Below are 21,360 nucleotides of genomic sequence, written 5' to 3'. Positions count from 1 at the left end.
CATACAGCTTCCGGGTCATGTGGCCAGCAGGACTAAACCACTTCTGGTGAACCAGAGCAGCGCACGGAAATGCCGTTTACCTTCCCACCAGAGTGGTACCTATTGATCTACTTGCACTTTGAGGTGCTTTCGAACTGCTAGGTTGGCAGGAGCAGGGACCGAGCAACAGGAGCTCACCCCGTCATTGCGGGGATTCGAACCGCCGACCTTCTGATCGGCAAGTCCTAGGCTCTGTGGTTTAACCCACCTGCGTCCCTTGAGACTCCTTAGGGTAGTGATAAAGCGGGATATCAAATCCAAACTCTCCTTCTTCCCATTTTTAAGTTCAGAATAGAGCAGTTGCTTTGGAAGGCGATCATCAGGCATCCGCACAACATGACCAGTCCAACAAAGTTGATGTTGAAGAATCATTGCTTTGTCACTGGTGATCTTTGCTTTTTCCAGTACACTGGCATTGGTAGAGTAGCCATCAACGGCCCCGAATTTGCCTGTGTAACATTTAATCCCCCATCAACAGTGTTTACTGGCCCCACAAAGGACGAGGCAAGAGGAAGGGATGTCTCAGGTGGGCTCAGCCAGCTTTGATTTTGGGGTTCTGCCGCGTGTCACTTATCCTTCAAACGCGTAAACATTATCCGTCATCCTGTTCCCTCAAGAGACCCGCCACATCCTTCCTTATTGTTATTGAGGGGGGCGACTCCTAATGCCTGCTTGCCCGTTCCTCTAGTATTTTGCCTTTAATGCAAATCAATTAATTCTCTTCCAAGGGAAAGGGGGGAGAGAGAGAATTGTGCTGTGGTTTCTGATGTTGGCCACATTTACATGGAGGGCAGCGGAGGTGTTTTGTCTCCAAGACTGGAAAGCCGGTCTTCTGTGTGAAGGGTTGGCGGTGAGCGGGAGCGACGTTCATTTTGCATTTTTCAAAAGTTACCTTGCCGGGGGCCAGAGTTGCCATAACAGATACGGGGAGATGGAGGGCGCAGGATACACCCGGACCTTTTGCATTAATTAGTTTGTTTCGCCCTGTGATCGCAGGACTTACGGCGCGAGTAATGAGATGTGCAGGCGCTTAAAGGCTCCTTGGAAAAACTCACACTGTGACGATCGCGGACCAGAGTCTTTTATTATTGCTACTTCAACCTTAAACAAACACCTTTCCGATCTGCTCTGGATTAGTATAGGTTTCTAATGTGCATATTATATATAGTGTTTGTTTGCCTAAAATCTATACACTGCTAGATTCTAGATGCCCTTTTAAATATAGGAGGGGAAATTATTGCTTTGTCGTTGTTTCTATTCCTACTATGTATTTTGTGGTTTTTATATTGTAATTTTATGTAGCCATCTGCTAGACGAAGAGCAGTTTACCACTAATACTAATCTTAATAATACAGTGGTGCCTCGGTTCTCGAACGCCTCTGTTGTCGTACATTCCGGTTCCCGAACACCCAAAACCTGGAAGTCAATACTTCCGTTTTTGAACATTTTTCAGAACTTGAACGTGCGGCGTGGCTTCCATTTGAGTGCAAGAAGCTCTTGCAACCAACGGGAAGCCGTGCCTCGGTTTACAAACATTTCAGAAGCCGAACGGGCTCCCGGGACGGATGACGTTCGAAAACCGAGGTACCACCTGTAAGTGCTCTGGGCGGCTCCCAACAGATTAAAAACAGAATAAAACATCAAACATTAAAAACTTCCCTAAACAGGGCTGCCTTCAGGTGTCTTCTAAAAGTCAGATAGTTGTTTATCTTCTTGACATCTGAAGGGAGGGCGCTGCACAGGGAGGGCGCCACTACCGAGAAGGCCCTCTGCCTGGTTCCCTGTAACCTCACTTCTCACAGGGAGGGAAACGCCAGAAGGCCCTCAGAGCTGGACCTCAGTGTCCGGGCAGAACAATGGGGGTGGAGACACTCCTTCAGGTATACTGGGCTGAGGCCAAAGTATACAGTATTGCCACCTCGCCTTCACAAATCAGCTTCTGTCTAAAAAAGCATGGATAATAATAATAATAATAATAATAATAATAATAATAATAGGATCATAGGATCATAGATTTGGGAGGGATCCCCGAGGGTCATCTAGTCCAACCCCTTGCAAAGCAGGGATTGCAACTAAAGTATCCCTGACGAATGGCCACCCCAACTCTGCTTAAAGACCTCCAGTGAAGGAGAGTACATCACCTTCCGAGGGAGCTCTTTCCATCATCCAATGGCTCTTATTTTCAGAACGTTATTCCCAATGTTTAGCTGGAAACTCCTTTCTTGTAACTTGAAGTCACCTGAACCCGCCATCTGGAGCACTGGAAAACAAGCTTGCTCCATCCTCCGTTTGAAAGCCCTTCATATATCAGAAGATGGCTATTATATCACCTCTCAGCCCTCTCTTCTCCAGGCTAAACTTCTCCTTCAACCTTCCTTGTAGGGCTTGGTTTCCAGAACTTGTAACATCTTGGGTGCTGTCCTCTGTACACTTTCCATCTTGTCCATACCCTTCTTAATATGGGGTGTCCAGAACTGGATACAAGACTCCAGGTGGATTACAGCCCCCAGTGGCCATGCTGTCTGTTGGCACTGCTGGGAGTTGAGAGCCCCCAACTACACCCAGGGTGGGGGGGGGCAGCCCTTCTTTGATATGCCACATTTCTTGTGAAACTCAGTGTTCGAATCCCTCAAGTGAAACAGAGTACAGTAGAACCTTGGTTTGTGAACGTAATCCATTCTGGAAGACCGTTCGACTTCTGAAACGTTTGAAAACCAAGGTGCAAAGAGCTGTCTGCAATTTCAATGGAGACAATTGAAAAAACCTCAGCGGAAGCCGTTTGACTTCCAAGGCACGTCCGAAAACTAAAGCAATTACTTCTGGGTTTTTGGTGTTGGAAAACCGAAATGTTTGGCTCGAAAAACCGAGGTTCCACTGTATCTACCGTATTTTTTGCTCTATAAGACTCACTTTTTCCCTCCTAAAAAGTAAGGGGAAATGTGTGTGCATCTTATGGAGCGAATGCAGGCTGCGCAGCTATCCCAGAAGGCAGAACAGCAAGAGGGATTGCTGCTTTCACTGCGCAGTGATCCCTCTTGCTGTTCTGGCTTCTGAGATTCATAATATTTTTTTTTCTTGTTTTCCTCCTCCAAAAACTAGGTGCGTCTTGTGTTCTGGTGCGTCTTATAGAGGGGGAAATACGGCACTTCTGGGTTTTCGGCATTGGAAAACCAAAACGTTCGGCTTCCGAGACGCTCGAGAAACCAAGGTTCCACTGCATCTGAATACCATGGCGGCAACAATTTGTAGTGAAATGTGCAGCGCCGTCACAACATTGCCAACGATCGATGGTTCTTCTAGAACAGGGGTGGGCAGAGCTATTGGCCCTGGGGGGCTGAGTATGGTGGTTGGGGACACACACACAAAGGTGTGCCACGAGCTCAAGGGCACCTCTCCGCCACCACCTCCACCCCGAGAAATTAAAACCTGTGGAACTGGCCCTGAAATCAGCATAATCAATATATTGTGAATTGTTAGATGGGAGAGACAGTGTTTCTGGGACCTATCAGAGCTGTGGCCTGTCAAGGATGGAAGCCAGGTGCCCAGGGAATTTTAAGCCGCTAGTCCTCATGGTTGGAGATGGATGCTTGACATTTCCAAAGGCAGAACGGAGGAAGGGAGAAGGGTGGAGAGGCTGTTCCCGTCTCCCTGTGATTAGCAGAAAGCCAGACAACTTGTGCGAAAGCGGAGGAGAAGAAGTGGCGGAATAAATTATGCAAAGCAAGTGAAATCATGCAGATTTGCTTCGTTCTCATTAAATAAATTAATTTAATCAAAGTAATTGCGCCCATTTGCTTAATAGCTTTCAGATGAGCCCCGTCGCCTTAGCAGAGCATGCCAAGAGTCCCCTCGGATCAGGCCAGGATCCCAACTAGGCCCACTTCCGAATTCTCCGCAGAGCCCCTCACCAGATGCCCCCAGGATGCCAAAAAGGGCTTTTTGTGTCTATTTGTGATAGACTGCTCCTGTACGAGGAGGTTCCATTTAACTCTCCTGAGTTATCTCGCCTTGGTTCCCAAATGCCAAAAACCCGGAAGTAAGTGTTCTGGTTTTCGAATGTTTTTTGGAAGCTGAACGTCCAATGTGGCTGTCGGCTATTGTTTCCGGGGCGCCTGCACCAATCAGAAGCTGCGCCTTGCTTTTCAAACATTTCAGAAGTCAAACAGACTTCCGGAACGGATTAAGTCTGACGCTTTTGTTTTTGCTATTTATTTTGCGTTTTTTGTTTTTGAGGCTTTTTCGGTTCATTTGCTTTTGTGACTGTGTAGAACCCAGTTCAGCTACTGATTGTCTGGTTGTGTGACTGCGGAAATGGATAAAAGCCCCCCATCCAAACAATGACTATCATCAGTGCAGGTATGAAAAATATATGGTTTTAATTTTTATCATCTACAATACTGTCTTTATTTATTTTATAGTACAGCACATTGGTTATTGCTTTCGTTTTAGGGATCAACGGTCTCGTTAGATAGTAAAATTCATGTCGAATTGCTGTTTTAGGGGTTGTTTTTAAAAGTCTGGAACGGATTAATGCGTTTTGCATTGCTTTCTATGGGAAAGCGAGCCTTGGTTTCGGAACGCTTTGGTTTTGGAACAGACTTCCGGAACGGATTAAGTTTGAGAACCAAGAAAACCTTTATTACCTTACATGACCGGCACACATGATAAAAGGTACCTTTCAGAAAGGGATCTTTATTTGGGCTCATAACAGATACAGTATCGTCCCCAAGTCTTGGGATTCAGCGGTGCAGGAGCTTTGAGAGCAGGGCCAGAACTTCAGGACTGGAGATAAGCAAGGAAGATGTCCCAATGAGTTTCTTCCATCCTGTCCACCAAGACGTGGGGATGTTGGGGTTGCAAATGCCTGCCTCATCAGAGGCAGGCAGGACTAGAGGGGCTGCCGGCCTGATCCAGCGGCCTCTTCACATGCTCCGGACATTTCTGAATGCCAGCAGCTGGAACCCACAGGAGGGGAGAGCCGCTCTCGCCCTCAGGTCCTCCTCATGACCTTCCCATTAGAGCAGCCTTTCTCAACCTGTGGGTCCGCAGATGTTGTTGGACTACAACTCCCATCATTCCCAGCTAGCAAGGCCGGAGCTCAGGGGTGATGCAATTTGTAGTTATGGTGCTGGAGGAGACTCTTGAGAGTCCTATGGACTGCAAGAAGATCAAACCTCTCCATTCTGAAGGAAATCAGCCCTGAGTGCTCACTGGAAGGACAGATCCTGAAGCTGAGGCTCCAGTACTTTGGCCACCTCATGAGAAGAGAAGACTCCCTGGAAAAGACCCTGATGTTGGGAAAGATGGAGGGCACAAGGAGAAGGGGACGATAGAGGACCAGATGGTGGGACAGTGTTCTCGAAGCTACCAGCATGAGTCTGACCAAACTGCGGGAGGCAGTGGAAGACAGGAGGGCCTGGCGTGCTCTGGTCCAGGGGGTCACGAAGAGTCGGACACGACTAAACGACTAAACAACAACATCTGGGGACCCACAGGTTGAGAACCGCTGCATTAGAGCATCAAGAAAGCAGGAAACTGGTCCAGATCAGCCCCTGGCCTGATCCAAGCTGTTCTGAGGTTCTTTGCTTGCAATTGCAAAGAGGAGTAGGTGGTCCTGGGGGGCTTGTTAGAAGAAGAAGAAGAGGAGGAAGAGGAGGAGGAGTTTGGATTTGATATCCCGCTTTATCAGTACCTTGAGGAGTCTCAAAGCGGCTAACAATCTCCTTTCCCTTCCTCCCCCACAACAAACACTCTGTGAGGTGAGTGGGGCTGAGAGACTTCAAAGAAGTGTGACTGGCCCAAGGTCACCCAGCAGCTGCATGTGGAGGAGCGGGGAAGCGAACCCAGTTCACCAGATTACGAGTCTACTGCTCTTAACCACTACACCACACTGGCTCTCTCTTGTTAGTGGGTCTGGGTGTAGGCCCAGGGCACACGCTCGCCTGTGCCGACCTGTGTATTCTGTACCTGCACCGGAAGGGGCTGTTCTCTTGGCCCATGTGTTCCCAACACGCGTTGAGAGAGCGAGAGAAAGAGGCTATGAAATGTAGGTTGCCGCAGCGGAGAGGCGGTCCTCTCTGACGAAGCCCCTCAGCTCGGAGACCTTTCAAGAGCTCCTGATGAGTGGGACCCTAATGGCGAGACGCGTTGTTGAAGGAGACCTAGCCGGGCCCGTTCCCCCCGGAGAGAGATAAACGCCATAGAGTGCTCTCCGGCAGCCTTGAGTAATGATATCATTAGCAGGTGGAAGCTGGGAGAGCGTTGAGCTTGAGAGTCTGGAGAGAGAGGAGAGGGGGGCATAGCTAGAGAAAACCAGAGAGGCTCACTCTCAACTCGTAATGCAGATTTGAGGCCGGGCTCGGCAGCTTTCCCGGTGGAACTCCAGCCTGCGTCGCACACAGGCTGGGATTTTGGGTGGGTTGGGATAATAACGCCTGCCCTAGTGGGAAACCAGTGCACAGGATTCGAGCGCAAGGACCTGGCAGCTCCTTTGGTTTGCAGAATCATCAAATTGTTGAGTTGGAAGGCGCCCTGAGAATCGGTCCAGTATACTTGAAGGAGCGTCTCCACCTCCATCGTTCTGCCCAGACACTGAGGTCCAGCACCGAGGGCCTTCTGGCGGTTCCCTCGCTGCGAGAAGCCAAGTTACAAGGAACCAGGCAGAGGGCCTTCTCGGTGGTGGCGCCCGCCCTGTGGAACGCCCCCCCGTCAGATGTCAAGGAAATAAACAACTACCAGACTTTTAGAAGACACCTGAAGGCAGCCCTGTTTAGGGAAGCTTTTAATGTTTGACGGACTATTGTATTTTAATACAGTGGTACCTCGGTTAAGAACTTAATTCGTTCCGGAGGTCCGTACTCAACCTGAAACTGTTCTTAACCTGAAGCACCACTTTAGCTAATGAGGCCTCCTGCTGCTGCCGCCGTGCAATTTCTGTTCTCATCCTGAAGCAAAGTTCTTAACCTGAGGTACTATTTCTGGGTTAGCGGAGTCTGTAACCTGAAGCATCTGTAACCTGAAGCGTATGTAAGTACTTAATTCGTTCCAGAGGTCCGTTCTTAACCTGAAACTGTTCATAACCTGAAGCACCACTTTAGCTACTGGGGCCTTCCGCTGCTGCTGCGCAATTTCTGTTCTCATCCTGAAGCAAAGTTCTTAACCCGAGGTACTATTTCTGGGTTAGCGGAGTCTGTAACCTGAAGCATCTGTAACCTGAAGCGTCTGTAACCCGAGGTACCACTGTATTCTGTTGGAAGCCACTCAGAGTGACTGGGGAAACCCAGCCAGATGGGTGGGTATAAATAATAAATTCTTCTTCTTCTTCTTCTTCTTCTTCTTCTTCTTCTTCTTCTTCTTCCTCTTCCTCTTCCTCTTCCTCTTCCTCTTCTTCCTCCTCCTCCTCCTCCTCCTCCTCCTCCTCTTCCTCTTCCTCGGTTCCCAACCAAACCAGAATTCTCCCCCAAGAGTCACCGGCTTCGCAGAACCAAGAGCCGTCCTCTCCTCTCGCAGCCTCTTCCGCCCGCTCACTCCTGCACCCGCCGCGGTTTGCATTACGCACCCAGCGGTGCGCTCTCGTCTTGTAGGTGGGCCACAGATCTGGGGGGAAGCGGCCCCGCCCTCCCATGCTCAATTGCCACTTCTCGACTCAGCGGGAAGCTGCTGGCTGCGGCCGTCTCCATTTAAATGGAGATGTGGTCACGTCTTCCGCTGGGCAACGAAACGGCTCATGGAGAGTTATAGATCGGTTTGGATGTATGTATGCATTGCGAAAGGTAATGCGTTTCCGCTTCTAGATGCTGGGAGGCAGGGGGGGTGGAGGGTCAGAGAACCCCTGGGGGGCACAGAGTCTTTCCCCTCTCCATTGGCACACAGGAATGAGAAACTTTCGGGGGCGGAAGGTATGCAAACCTTGGAACCACACAGGATTCCATTTTTCCAAGGCTGCGATCCCATCTTCATTTTCATGTATAATATTTTTTTATTGAGTTTTACACTGCACATTCAAATTCAAGCATTAACATCACCATCGGCATTTAAAGGTAAAGGGACCCCTGACCACTAGGTCCAGTCGTGACCAACTCTGGGGTTGCGGCGCTCATCTCGCTTTACTGGCCGAGGGAGCCGGCGTACAGCTTCCGGGTCATGTGGCCAGCAGGACTAAGCCGCTTCTGGCGAACCAAAGCAGCGCACGGAAACGCCGTTTACCTTCCCGCCGGAGTGGTACCTATTTATCTACTTGCACTTTCATGTGCTTTCGAACTGCTAGGCTGGCAGGAGCAGGGGCCGAGCAACGGGAGCTCACCCCGTCGTCGCGGGGATTTGAACCGCCGACCTTCTGATTGGCAAGTCCTAGGCTCTGTGGTTTAACCCACAGCGCCACCCACTCCCACACCATCGGCATTTAGGAGTCTCAGAATCCTTAGACTCCCCCTCCACCCTTCCATGGTTCCGTTGAATGGACTGAACCATCCAGATGTCCTTTTACCTTTTACCTGGGGAGCGGGGCACCTTTCTCTGGGCGAGGGCCGCAGTCTCAAATGGGCAGCTTTCTGGGGGCCAGAGGCAAATGGGGGCATGGCAACGGGTGTGATTGTTTCTTCTGAGCAGTTAAAAGCCAGAGGTTTTTCTCTCACACAAATGCATCATCCCACACCTCTCTATACCTCACACAGGTGAGCAAGAGGCCATTCTCATTATCCCGGGTGAGCAAATCGTACTCAGGAAGGATATGAATCAGGGGCATGGGGATAGGGTGTCAGAGTTTGGCCTATACGTTGGAGAAATAGTCTCTCTCTTTTTTTACACAATCTTTTTTATTCAGTTTTACACTACACACTTAAATTCCAAACATTAAACACCACCATTGGCATTAAGGTTTCCCTGAATTCTTAGACTCCCCTCCGGCCTTCTGTGGCTTCTATTTTCAATCTTTTTCAACTGCCTCGCATATTTTCTCTATTTTTCTCTAATAATCCATTTTTTACCTTCGTTTTTAATACATTGCAAGCGTTTCTCAAACCCTGCCAAAGTTTTCAGTTGTTTACAGTGTTCTCTTAAGTACATTGTGAATTTCCCCCATTCCTTATTTAAATCCCTCTCTTCCTGGTTTCTGATCTTCCCGGTCATTTTGGCCATTTCAGCATAATCCATCATCTTCATCAGCCTCTTGTCTCTGGTCGGGACTTTATCTTCTTTCCAGTTGGGGGCCAAGGTGCTAGGGGCTAGACCTCGAAGTCCACCTTATTTTTTGTGCGGGTGACGCTGTGTAAGCCACTGAGCCTCTTGGGCTTGCCAATCAGAAGGTTGCCGGTTCAAATTCCCATGATGGAGTGAGTTCCCATTGCTCTGTCCCAGCTCCTGCCAACCTAGCAATTCGAAAGCACACCAGCACAAGTAGATAAATAGGTACCACTGCGGCGGGAAGGTAAACGGCGTTTCCGTGTGCTCTGGTTTCCGTCATGCGCCAAAAGCAGTTCAGTCCTGCTGGCCACATGACCCGGAAAGCTGTCTGCGGACAAACGCCGGCTCCCTCGACCTGAAAGCGAGATGAGCGCCGCAACCCCATAGTCGCCTTTGACACGACTTAACCATCCAGGGGTCCTTTACCTTTAGGTTTTTTACCTTATTTTTTTGTCTCCCCCCTCCTTTCTTTCTCTTTTTTCCTGCCACCCCCTTCACCCTTCTCTTCTTGCCATCCCCCCCTCTGTCTTTTCCGCCCCCCGCTTTGCCCCCTCTCTTCCAGCCACCCTTTCCCTCCCCACCCACATGAAATTAAGCCAAGCGCCATACTTGCCCCCCCCAGGGATACAGACCCCCCCACCCCTCGATCTATGGGAACAGAGTCTATTGGAGGGTGCGAAGGAGGATAATATGGGGTTCATCCAGGCAACGCCATTTTCAGGGACGACAGTCCTCAGGACGCAGAGGGCAGGAAGAAACTGGGGGGGGGCATTAGACGAGATCAGCCAAAGAAGGGGGGGCGGAAGAAACGGCAGTCTCAGAAAGCAATTAGTTATGGTGTCTTAAGGAGCCGGTACACCCCCTTCCGAATCTGAGATACCATCGCCTGATTTCCCTGCTTTGACTAAGCCCCTAATCTCCCAGATAATCTGTCTCAAAAAATGCAAAATACATATATATATAAAAGAGAGAGAGAGAGCTAGCTAGAGTTGGCCTGTGAATGCAACACCTGAGGGGGCGCCGAAAACGATTCTCCCCCCCCCCCGCACACTACTTTACTAATCACCTACTGTTGCCACTTTATTAATTTTAAGAGGTGCTCTGTTTAATCTTGTAAAAAGGTAATGGGAAGAGGTAAGATTAGGCCGACCACGTGGACGTTTCTGGCACTCGGGGCTTCTCCGCAAGAGGCAGAGCTGTTTCGTAGCTATCGTGTGGAATCTTAGATCTGGAAGGGCCTCCAAGGATCATCTAGTCCAACCCAAGAATTCGCAGCTGCCGAACCTGCAAACTTGGCGTTGCTTTCACCGTGCTCTAATCGACAGAGCTGTCCGGCTGTTGGCAGTAGGAATTGCCAGAAGGCTGGTGGCTCTGGGGTGCTTGAGCCTCAGGGCACCAGCAGCTGTGAATTTCTCTGCCACGGCGACGTTTCAAATATGGATTTCCCGGATCCTAAGTGGAAATGGACACGGGTGGCGCTGTGGGTTAAACCACAGAGCCTAGGACTTGCCGATCAGAAGGTCGGCGGCTCGAATCCCCAGATCAGGGTGAGCTCCCGTTGCTTGGTCCCTGCTCCTGCCAACCTAGCAGTTCGAAAGCACGTCAAAGTGCAAGTAGATAAATAGGTACCACTCCAGCGGGAAGGTAAACGGCGTTTCCGTGTGATGCTCTGGTTCGCCAGAAGCGGCTTAGTCCTGCTGGCCACATCACCCGGAAGCTGTATGCCGGCTCCCTCGGCCAGTAAAGCGAGATGAGCGCCACAACCCCAGAGTCGGCCACGACTGGACCTAATGGTCAGGGGTCCCTTTAACTTTAAGTGGAAATGGCACACTGATAAATATTTCGTTAAAGGAATTCTGAATGCTGTTCTGCACGCATCAGGGTGGTTCGCATTGGCAGGGCAGCAGCCTTGAGTGCAGAAGGCGCCCAGTTCAGTCCCCAGCAGCACTGGACTTCGGTTTCCGAAAAACATTCGCAAAGCGGAATGCTTACTTCCGGTTTTATGGCATTCGGAAGCCAAGTCGTTCGAGTACCAAGACACCACTCAGGGCTGGGTTTTGGTTTGAGGAGCCCCCAAGCTACTGAAGGTAATGGGGCCCTTTATATGTCCAGCTGTCCTTTGTCAGCAACAAATGGTCGCCGTTTTTTGTGTTGAATATATGCTATATGGTCATTGATGGACCTAATAGATATCTCAAGCCTTTTGCACATGTGGCCATGCAACCAGTCCATGCAGAATGTAGGCACCCTATGTATTTGTTGTTGTTGTTGTTTAGTCGTTTAGTCGTGTCTGCCTCTTTGTGACCCCCTGGACCAGAGCACGCCAGGCCCTCCTGTCTTCCACTGCCTCCCGCAGTTTGGTCAAACTCATGCTGGTAGCTTCAAGAACACTGTCCCACCATCTCGTCCTCCGTTGTCCCCTTCTCCTTGTGCCCTCCATCTTTCCCAACATCAGGGTCTTTTCCAGGGAGTCTTCTCTTCTCATGAGGTGGCCAAAGTCTTGGAGCCTCAGCTTCAGGATTTGTCCTTCCAGTGAGCACTCAGGGCTGATTTCCTTCCGAATGGAGAGGTTGGATCTTTTTGCGGTCCATGGGACTCTCAAGAGTCTCCTCCAGCACCAGAATTCAAAAGCATCCATTCTTTGGCAATCAGCCTTCTTTATGGTCCAGGTCTCACTTCCATACATCACTACTGGGAAAACCATAGCTTTAACTGTACGGACTTTTGTTGGCAAGGTGATGCCTCTGCTTTTTAAGATAGAAAGGAGCAAACCAGTGATATTTTAGGGAGCAAGCATGGCCCATGACTTACATTCTAGGAGCCTACACAACACAAAACACTGTTGCTGGGTGTAGGTTTTATTTTATTTTGTTTTTTATCTTATATTTTGAAAATGTACATCCAGTTGTTTTTTCCCTTTAATTTTTTTGGGGGCCCTAAGAGAGTGGGGCCCTAAGTTCTAGCTTGTTTAGCTTATACATTAATCCGGTACCACTGTACTGAATTCAGATGCAGACTGTGGATCACAAAAGACTTGATTGCCCATTTCCTCCCAAGGGGAGGGGAAGTGACACAAAGCTAAGCCTGGCAGGACAGCTTAAGGTAAAGGTAAAGGGACCCCTGACCATTAGGTCCAGTTGTGGCCGACTCTGGGGTTGCGGCGCTCATCTCGCTTTATTGGCGGAGGGAGCCGGCATACAACTTCCGGGTCATGTGGCCAGCAGGACTAAGCTGCTACTGGCAAACCAGAGCAGCGCACGGAAACGCCGTTTACCTTCCCGCCGGAGCAGTACCTATTTATCTACTTGCACTTTGATGTGCTTTCGAACTGCTAGGTGGGCAGGAACAGGGACCGAGCAACGGGAGCTCACCCCGTCATTGCGGGGATTCGAACCGCCGACCTTCTGATCGGCAAGCCCTAGGCTCTGTGGTTTAACCCACAGCACCACCCACCTCCAGCAGGACAGCTTACTCTATGGCATTAACCCTTTCATGCATTGATTTTACTTATTCAGGTTATATGACGCTGGTGACGTTCCTTAACCTCTGCTTTTCCCTCCCCCTGCAGGTTCCACCAGGGCGACTACACTGTGGAGGTGAGCATCAACGATTACCTGGACATCTACTGCCCTCACTACGAGCTCCCGTTCCCCATGGACCACATGGAGAGATATATCCTCTACATGGTCAACTATGAGGGCCACGACTCCTGCGACCACCGCCAGAATGGCTTCAAGCGCTGGGAGTGCAACCGGCCCGACTCGCCCAACGGGCCGCTGAAATTCTCCGAGAAGTTCCAGCTCTTCACCCCGTTTTCGCTGGGCTTTGAATTCCGACCGGGGCACGAGTATTACTACATATGTAAGTACTGGGGACGCGGGCGGCACTGCGGTCTAAACCACTGAGACGAGTTGGGCCTCCCCTTTGGCCTGATCCTCTGTGACATCAGAGCAGCTAAGCCAATAGCAGCCGGAGAGGCTGTGTGTCTCTTTGTGTGTGTTGCAATTTCCCTCACCTTGAGAGGTCTTTCAGGACCGGTAGGTCTTTCGGGAGTAGGGACGCGGGTGGCGCTGTGGGTTAAACCACAGAGCCTAGGGCTTGCCGATTGGAAGGTTGGCGGTTTGAATCCCCACGACAGGGTGAGCTCCCGTTGCTCGGTCCCTGCTCCTGCCAACCTAGCAGTTCGAAAGCACAAGTAGTGCAAGTAGATAAATAGTGCAAGTAGATAAATAGGTACCACTCCAGCGGGAAGGTAAACACCATTTCCATGCGCTGCTCTGGTTCGCCAGAAGCGGCTTAGTCCTGCTGGCCACATGACCCGGAAGCTGTACGCTGGCACCCTCGGCCAGTAAAGCGAGATGAGCGCCGCAACCCCAGGGTCGGCCACGACTGGACCTGATGTTCAGGGGTTCCTTTACCTAGGTCTTTCAGGACCGGTGTTGGCGGCCGCTCCCAGTCACCAGTCCAGCTGCCGCATTCTGGATTAGTTGTAGTTTCCTGGTCACCTTCAAAGGCGGCCCCACATAGAGCGCATGGTAGTAGTCCAAGCGGGAGATAACCAGAGCATGCACCACTCTGGCCAGACAGTCTGTGGGCAGGGAGGGTCTCATCCTGCGTACCAGATGGAGCTGGTAGACAGCTGCCCTGGACACAGAACTGACCTGCGCCTCCATGGACAGCTGTGAAAGCTCCTGAATGTCAGTTGCTACAAACCACAGGGGGAGAGAGTTGTTCTGGGGCTCAGAACATGCTTGTGAGCTCCTCTTGTTGGCCACCCATGCTGGACGGGCCCGATCCACCAGGTCTCTCTCTTTACATTCCCCGAGCTCTTCCTCTGAGCTGCGTTTCGAAAAGACAGCAAAATCGGAAGCGACAACGTAGCCAATTTAAGCGTCCTGATTACACCGTTGATCCTAAACCAAAGCCATCACAGGGACCAGTTTAATTAGCCGGCGTGACTCTATTTAACCTCCGGCGGCGGCTCGGGAGCGCCGAACACCCAAAGACCCAGCTGGCGGGGCCACATTCCACAGATAATAATGAAAATAAACTGACGAGAGAGAGAGAGAGAGAGAGAGAGAGAGAGAGAGAGAGAGAGAGAGAAAGGCCCTTTGCAACTCATCCGTTTTCCCCCTGCAATCCTGCCCATCGTGCCAGCTGGGGGAGGGGAGGGTGGCGGGACAGCAGTGCCAAAGATGATTCTGTTCCCAGACCATGTTTCAGCTTGTAAATGATCTGAACTCAGCCCTCCCGCCGGGACCTGTGGCCCGGCTCGGCCACCAGGGAGGAAAAATAATCAAACGCTCGAAATTAGCTTCCCGGACCACCCATTAAGAAAGCCCCTGATTTAAGAGTCTTCATTTATCTTCATTTTCTTTTTTTTCCTTTTCTGGTAAAGAAGGAAAGGGAGCAATGGCGAGAGAGGGAGGATCCTGGCTTGGGTCGGGTACGAGAGCCTGCCTGAAAATGGCAAGAAACCTGGCCGTGAAAAGGCTCCTGGTGACTCGCTGTACCTGGGGAGTTTGGGTTGGCGCTGTGGTCTAAACCACTGAGCCTCTTTGTGATGGCCTGGGAATCTGACTCAGAAGCTGAACCTGAGGAGTCCCAGCCTGCACAGGAGTCCCCGCCTCCAGGGCCGGCTGAGCCGGGGCTGGGGCTTGAACCTGAAGGGCCCACACCTGTGCCGGATCCTCAGGAGCAGACACCAGATGAATCCACTCTGGCTCCGGAGGCGATTGAGGATGCATTGCCTACAGTGCGCCTCTCCCAGCCCTGTCAGGGGAAGGTGAGGCTGCCTCTGGGTCCAGTAACCCTCCAGCCTCTCCTGAGCTGCAGAGGCTCAGGGCAGTGAGGCGGAGGGAACTGGTTTCTCCCAGGAGGTGTGCTCGCCTTAAGGCCAGGAGAGGTGGGTCACCTGTGGGCCAGGACCGCCCCTGGCCTCAGAGAAGAGAAAGGCCAGTCAGCCCGGTCCCAGGTTGCGGGAGCAACGTCGCTGGAAACCTGCTACTGCCAGCACCCAGTCCTGTTCTTCCAGAGTTCCCGACCACACCCGGCTTCTTGCTTCGGGTCCCGCTTCGCCCTGTGTGGACTGTCTTTAGACCCGTGACCCAGGACCGGACTCTGACCACGCCTCATGGTAACCTCCCCCCGGGACCAGCACAGAAAGGAAGCAATGGCGAGAGAGGGAGGATTCTGGCTTTGGTCGGGTACGAGAGCCTGCCTGAAAATGGCAAGGGCAAGAAACCTGGCCTTGAAAAGGCTCCTGGTGACTCGCTGTACCTGGGGAGTTTGGGATGCGGTTGGCGCTGTGGTCTAAACCACCGAGCCTCTTGGGCTTGTGTGTGATGGCCTGGGACTCGGTGTGCTGGTCCTGTGGGTTTCCGTGAGGCATGGTTTGAGTCCACAGTATTTAGGGTACAGTATTGAGGCTGTCTGTCACAGCTGAAGCTGGGTCCAAGGCAGGGAGTCGGGCTGTCAGGAGACCCGGCAGGACAGGGTTCCGGCAGGAACAGGCTACCAACAATGTTGCTCCCGCAACTTGAGACTGGGGCTGGCTGGCTTTTATCTGCCCCGAGGCATAGGGCGGCTCTGGTCCACAGGTGACTCGCCTCTCCTGGCCTGGAGGCGAGCACTCCTCCTGCGGGAACTTAGTTCCCTCCGCCTCTCTGCCCTGAGCCTCTGCAGCTCAGGAGAGGCTGGAGGGTTACCGGACCCAGAGGCAACCTCCGCTTCCTCTGACGGGGCTGAGAGTGGAGCACCTGCAGGCAATGGGTCCTCCATCCCCTCAGGAGCCAGAGCAGACTCGCCTGAGGATCCAGCACAGGTGAGGACCCTTCAGGCTCAAGCCCCAGCCCCGGCTCAGCTGGTTCTGGAGGCGGGGACTCCTGTGCAGGCTGGGATTCCTCAGGTTCAGCCTCCGAGTCCGAATCCCAGGCCATCATACTCGGGCTCAGACTTGGAACCGGAGGAGTCTCGGTCCACACCAGATCCTCTCCCTCAGGCAGCATTTGAACAGTCTGGGGCCTGATCCTGAAGAGCCCCAGTCTGCACAGGTTGCCCTACAACAAACACCAGCTGGGCCAAGTCAGGGGCCTGATCCTGCCCTGGTTCCAGATGCAGGGATGACCTCGTTGCCTCCAGCTGGGCCATCACTTACAGCTGCTCCACTACCAGTTGGGTCAGGGGAGGCTGAGGCGGCCCCTGGGTCTAGTAACCCACCGATGTCTCCCGAGCTGCAGAGACTCAGGTCTGAGAGAAGGAGAGACCTGAGTACTCGCAGGAGGAGTGCTCGCCTCCGGGCGAAACAGGGAGGTGAGTCGCCGGGGGATCAGGATCAGCCGTTACCCCGACAGAGATAAAAGGCTGCCGGACCCTGCCCCAGGTTGCGGGAGCAACATTACTGCTTGCTGGAACCTGCCTGACGTAGCCTGGTTTTCTGCCTTGGCCCTGTTGGACTGACTCCTCGTGGAATCCTTGGATTTGGGACCGGAACTGGACCACGTTGCTCGGGTTAACCCCCGGGCCCAGCACATTGTGGATCGGGAGGTCGGCGGTTCGAATCCCCGCGACGGAGTGAGCTGGTGGGCCTGTGGTTTCTCCTGCTTGCACTGCTGTGACATCAGAGCAGCTAAGCCAATAGGAGCCAAGGAAGCCATCTTTCCCCCCCTCCCGACACAGGCCTTGTGCTTGGCATCACAGCAGCTAAGCTAGTAACAGTCAGAGAGGATGTAACAGCGCTTAACGCTAGCCTACTGTGGCGTCAGCTAAGCCAATAAAGGCTGGAGGGGTTGTGATTTCCCTTGCCGGTAGCCTGCTGTGACATCAGAGCAGCTAAGCCAATAACTGTTGAGAGAGGTGAAGACGAGGGCAACCGAAACCATCGAGGGATTTTCAGTTCAGGGAAGTGGCAAGGGAAGGCAGCAGTGGAGGAAGCCATAGTTGACAGCTATGCTGGGGAGGGAGGCAGCGGGCAGACAACATGGGGCCTGTGGGCACCCAAGACACATAGCTTGGGCGCCCTGAAGGCCCCGCGGTGAATGCCGCCCGCCATTTTGTCACACCCCCTTAGTGGGGACGCCCAGAGCAGACCGCACCTACCGCACCCCCCCTTGCTATGCCCCTGAGTGAAGGTCCGGGGGAAAAGATATGAAATTATTCCTGGCGTGGAGGAAGCAGAACGCGAGAATAAGAATAATAATTTATTATTTGTACCCCGCTCATCTGGCTGGGTTTCCCCCGCCACTCTGGGCGGCTTCCACAAAGCCCAAAAATACACTAAGATGTCACACATTAAAAGCTTCCCTGAACAGGGCTGCCTTAAGATGTCTTCTGAATGTCAGGTAGTTGTTTATCTCTTTGACATCTGATGGGAGGGTGTTCCACAGGGCGGGCGCCACCACCGAGAAGGCCCACTGCCCGGTTCCCTGTAGCTTTGCTTCTCGCAATGAGGGAACCGCCAGAAGGCCCTTGGCGCTGGACCTCAGCGTCCGGGCAGAACGATGGGGGTGGAGACGCTCCTTCAGGTATACTGGGCCGAGGCCGTTTATTGGAACATTGGAACTAAGCCGAACACTGAAAGATTCAAGGCAGAAACAAGGAAGTCCTTCTTCACGCAGCTCAGATTTCAACTACGGAACTCCCTGCCACAAGAGGCAGGCATGGCCACCCACTTTAAAAGCAGGTTAGGCAAAGCTTTCAACGGCCACTGGGTCACGATGCTGGACTAGTTGGGCCTCCCCTTTGGCAGGGCTCTCGCGTGACGCAGGCCTTCTATGACATCAGAGCAGCTAAGCCAATAGCAGCTGGAGAGGCGGTGTGTCTCTTTGCATGTGTTGTGATTTCCCTCACCTCGAGAGGTCCACGCAGATCTCCGTTTTGCAACCACACGGCTTGTACCAGGCCCCTGGCAAGGAAAGAAATCGGGCCCCTTCGCGCTGTCAGTTTCAAGGTCAGCGCCGCGAATTCGGAAACTTAACATCACACGCTCCCGAGCCATCTCTTGAACCAGAAAGTTGTCCGCGTTTCCCCCTCGCTGCAATCAATAAGGAAATGTTAAAATAATAATAACATTATTAATTAAAATCCACGACCCCAAAGCACTTCGCGATAGCAAGGCCCCTCTCTCTCCCTCGGTCCGGAAGCGGGCAGGCGGAATTTATCTTTCTCGATATTTTCCCCCTCTCCTGCTCCAAAGCATCTGTTTTTCAACTTCCTTAATTTGCTCCTTTTATCTATATTAAATTACCATTTTCTCTCGTCGCGCGCGACCCGCTCCCCCCTTCTCCCTGTGTAAAATGTCACTTGCAAAATAACTACATTTACTACGACACGCTCTCGCTCTCTGTCCCTCTCACTCTCTCTTTTTAATGTCGTTAGGGGAAGATTACACAGGAGTAAATAGTGAAACTCATCACGGCGAAAGCCGGTTAGAATTCATGTCATGTGGAACATTACAAATTATGTTTCTTTGAGGGCACCGTATTTAGCAGACATGAAAGAACGAACACTACCTCCTTCTGCAGCTTGCAAATTGGAATTCTATTAACCTTCCAGGAATCTAGATGAGCGTCCTGGCTATGCTCAACAGTTCTAGGTCAAGGTTAAACAACAGTTTTGGGGGCCACAAAAGGGTCGCTTTTGAGATGTTCACTGCAGAGGGGCTGGTGGAGGGGGTTAGAGAGACAGTCCTACCCGGGGCGGGTGATGGACAGTGTCAGATTTAAGTAAAGGTAAAGGGACCCCTGACCATTAGGTCCAGTCGTGACCGACTCTGGGGTTGCGGCGCTCATCTCGCTTTATTGGCCGAGGGAGCCAGCGTACAGCTTCCGGGTCATGTGGCCAGCAGGACTAAGCAGCTTCTGGCAAGCCAGAGCAGCGCACGGAAACGCCGTTTACCTTCCCGCCGGAGCGGTACCTATTTATCTACTTGCACTTTAACGTGCTTTCAAACTGCTAGGTTGGCAGGAGCAGGGACCTAACAATGGGAGCTCACCCCGTCGCGGGGATACGAACTGCCGACCTTCTGATCGGCAAGTCCTAGGCTCTGTGGTTTAACCCACAGCACCACCCGCATCCCATGTGATAGATTTACGTATAAACTAAACAAGCTATAGCTTAGGGCCCCACTCTCTTGGGGGCCCCCAAAAAAAATTAAAGGGAGAAGAAAACCATGGATGTACATTTCCAAAATATAAGATAAAAAACAAATAAAATAAAAGCCACATGCAGCAACAGTGTTTTGTGTTGTGTAGGCTCCTAGGATGTAAGTCATGGGCCCTGCCTGCTAGCCTGCTCCCTAAAATATCGCTGGTTTGCTCCTTTCTATATATAGGGTGCCTGCATTCTTCATGGAGTGGTTGCAGGGCAACATGTGCAAATGGCTTTAGATACCTATTAGGTGCATAAATGACCATATAGCTGTGGTCTAAAACCACTGAGCTTGCTGATCAGAAGGTCGGCGGTTTGAATCCCTGCAACGGGGTGAGCTCCCATTGCTCGGTCCCTGCTCCTGCCAACCTAGCAGTTCCAAAGCACGTCGAAGTGCAAGTAGATAAATAGGTACCGCTCCGGCGGGAAGGTAAACAGTGTTTCCGTGCGCTGCTCTGGTTCGCTAGAAGCGGCTTAGTCCTGCTGGCCACATGACCCGGAAGCTGTACGCCGGCTCCCTCGGCCAGTAAAGCGAGATGAGCGCCGCAACCCCAGAGTCGTCCATGACTGGACCTAATGGTCAGGGGTCCCTTTACCTTTACCTCTAATAATATTATTAATTATCAACCTCGCCTTTTGTTTAGAATAGATAGCCTCTATGCCCCTCACAAATGTCATTCCAAAGGTCATCTGCTCTAGGGCCTTCAACATAAAGGCCCATGAAACATTGTCAAAAGCTTTTTCCGCATCAATAAACATCAACACTGCCTATTTATCGTTTCTCACTTCCAAATACTCAATGATATTTATTATATTTCTAGTATTTTCTTTCATTTGTCAACCTGGGAGAGATCCTGTTTGATCTTGATGGATTATTTCCAATAGTGTACCTTTCATTCTCCTTGCTAAAATATTTGCAAATATTTTATAATCACAATTTAATAATGAAATTGGTCTATATTTTTTCACTTCCAATCTATCTACCTCTTGCTTTGGAATTAAAGTAATGTATGAGAGATTTTACTTTCTTGGGCTCCATGATCACTGCAGATGGTGACAGCAGCCACGAAATTAAAAGACGCCTGCTTCTTGGAAGAAAAGCAATGACAAACCTAGACAGCATCTTAAAAAGCAGAGACATCACCTTGCCAACAAAGATCCGTATAGTAAAAGCTATGGTTTTCCCAGCCGTGATGTATGGAAGTGAGAGCTGGACCATCAAGAAGGCTGATCGCCAAAGAGTGGATGCTTTTGAATTCTGGTGCTGGAGGAGACTCTTGAGAGTCCCATGGACTGCAAGAAGATCCAATCTCTCCATTCTGAAGGAAATCAGCCCTGAGTGCTCACTGGAAGGACAGATCCTGAAGCTGAGGCTCCAAGACTTTGGCCACCTCATGAGAAGAGAAGACTCCCTGGAAAAGACCTGATGTTAGGAAAGATGGAGGGTGCAAGGAGAAGGGGACGACAGAGGGCGAGATGGTGGGACAGTGTTCTTGAAGCTACCAGCATGAGTTTGACCAAACTGCGGGAGGCAGTGGGAGACAGGAGGGCCTGGCGTGCTCTGGTCCAGGGGGTCACAAAGATGCGGACACGACTAAACGACTAAACAACAACAACAACAACAAATGCCTCTTCTCAGCTCTTTGGTATTTTCCCAAGGGCACATCTCAGCAAGGCAAAAACTCTCAGGGAGAGTGCAAAGCCGGACCAGTAGGGGCCGTGGCCTTGGGATAAGAGCCGTGGGCTAGGGAGAAGGGTGTTGCTTGTACAGGTTTATCTTTTCTTTATTATATTTTATATTCCACCTTTCCCCAAAAAAACCTTCAAAGCACTGTAAGTGGTTACCTCCCCCATTTTAGCCTCTCAACAACCCTTTGAGGTGGGTTAGCCACAAAGCTCACCGGAGAACCTTTTGGGAGGAGCCAATCATCACCTCTTAGCCGAACCTACCTTTCAGGGTTGTTGTTAAAAGGGGGGAACCATGTACACCCCCTG

At 51.4% G+C, this 21,360-nt stretch overlaps 1 protein-coding gene across 1 annotated transcript in view; it reads left to right on the top strand.

Moving 5' to 3' along the window:
- Positions 1–21,360, top strand: part of EFNA2 (ephrin A2) — a 171,194-nt gene that overhangs the window by 129,362 nt on the left and 20,472 nt on the right. The window contains exon 2 of the mRNA XM_053372800.1: positions 12,788–13,080. Within this exon, the coding sequence (XP_053228775.1) occupies positions 12,788–13,080 (293 nt within the window). The remainder of the gene's footprint in view (positions 1–12,787; positions 13,081–21,360) is intronic.

This window comes from Podarcis raffonei, chromosome 18, assembly GCF_027172205.1.
Source record: "Podarcis raffonei isolate rPodRaf1 chromosome 18, rPodRaf1.pri, whole genome shotgun sequence".
NCBI lineage: Eukaryota > Metazoa > Chordata > Lepidosauria > Squamata > Lacertidae > Podarcis > Podarcis raffonei.
Note: the sequence above shows the minus strand (reverse complement) of the source record. Positions and strands in the feature narration are given on the sequence as shown.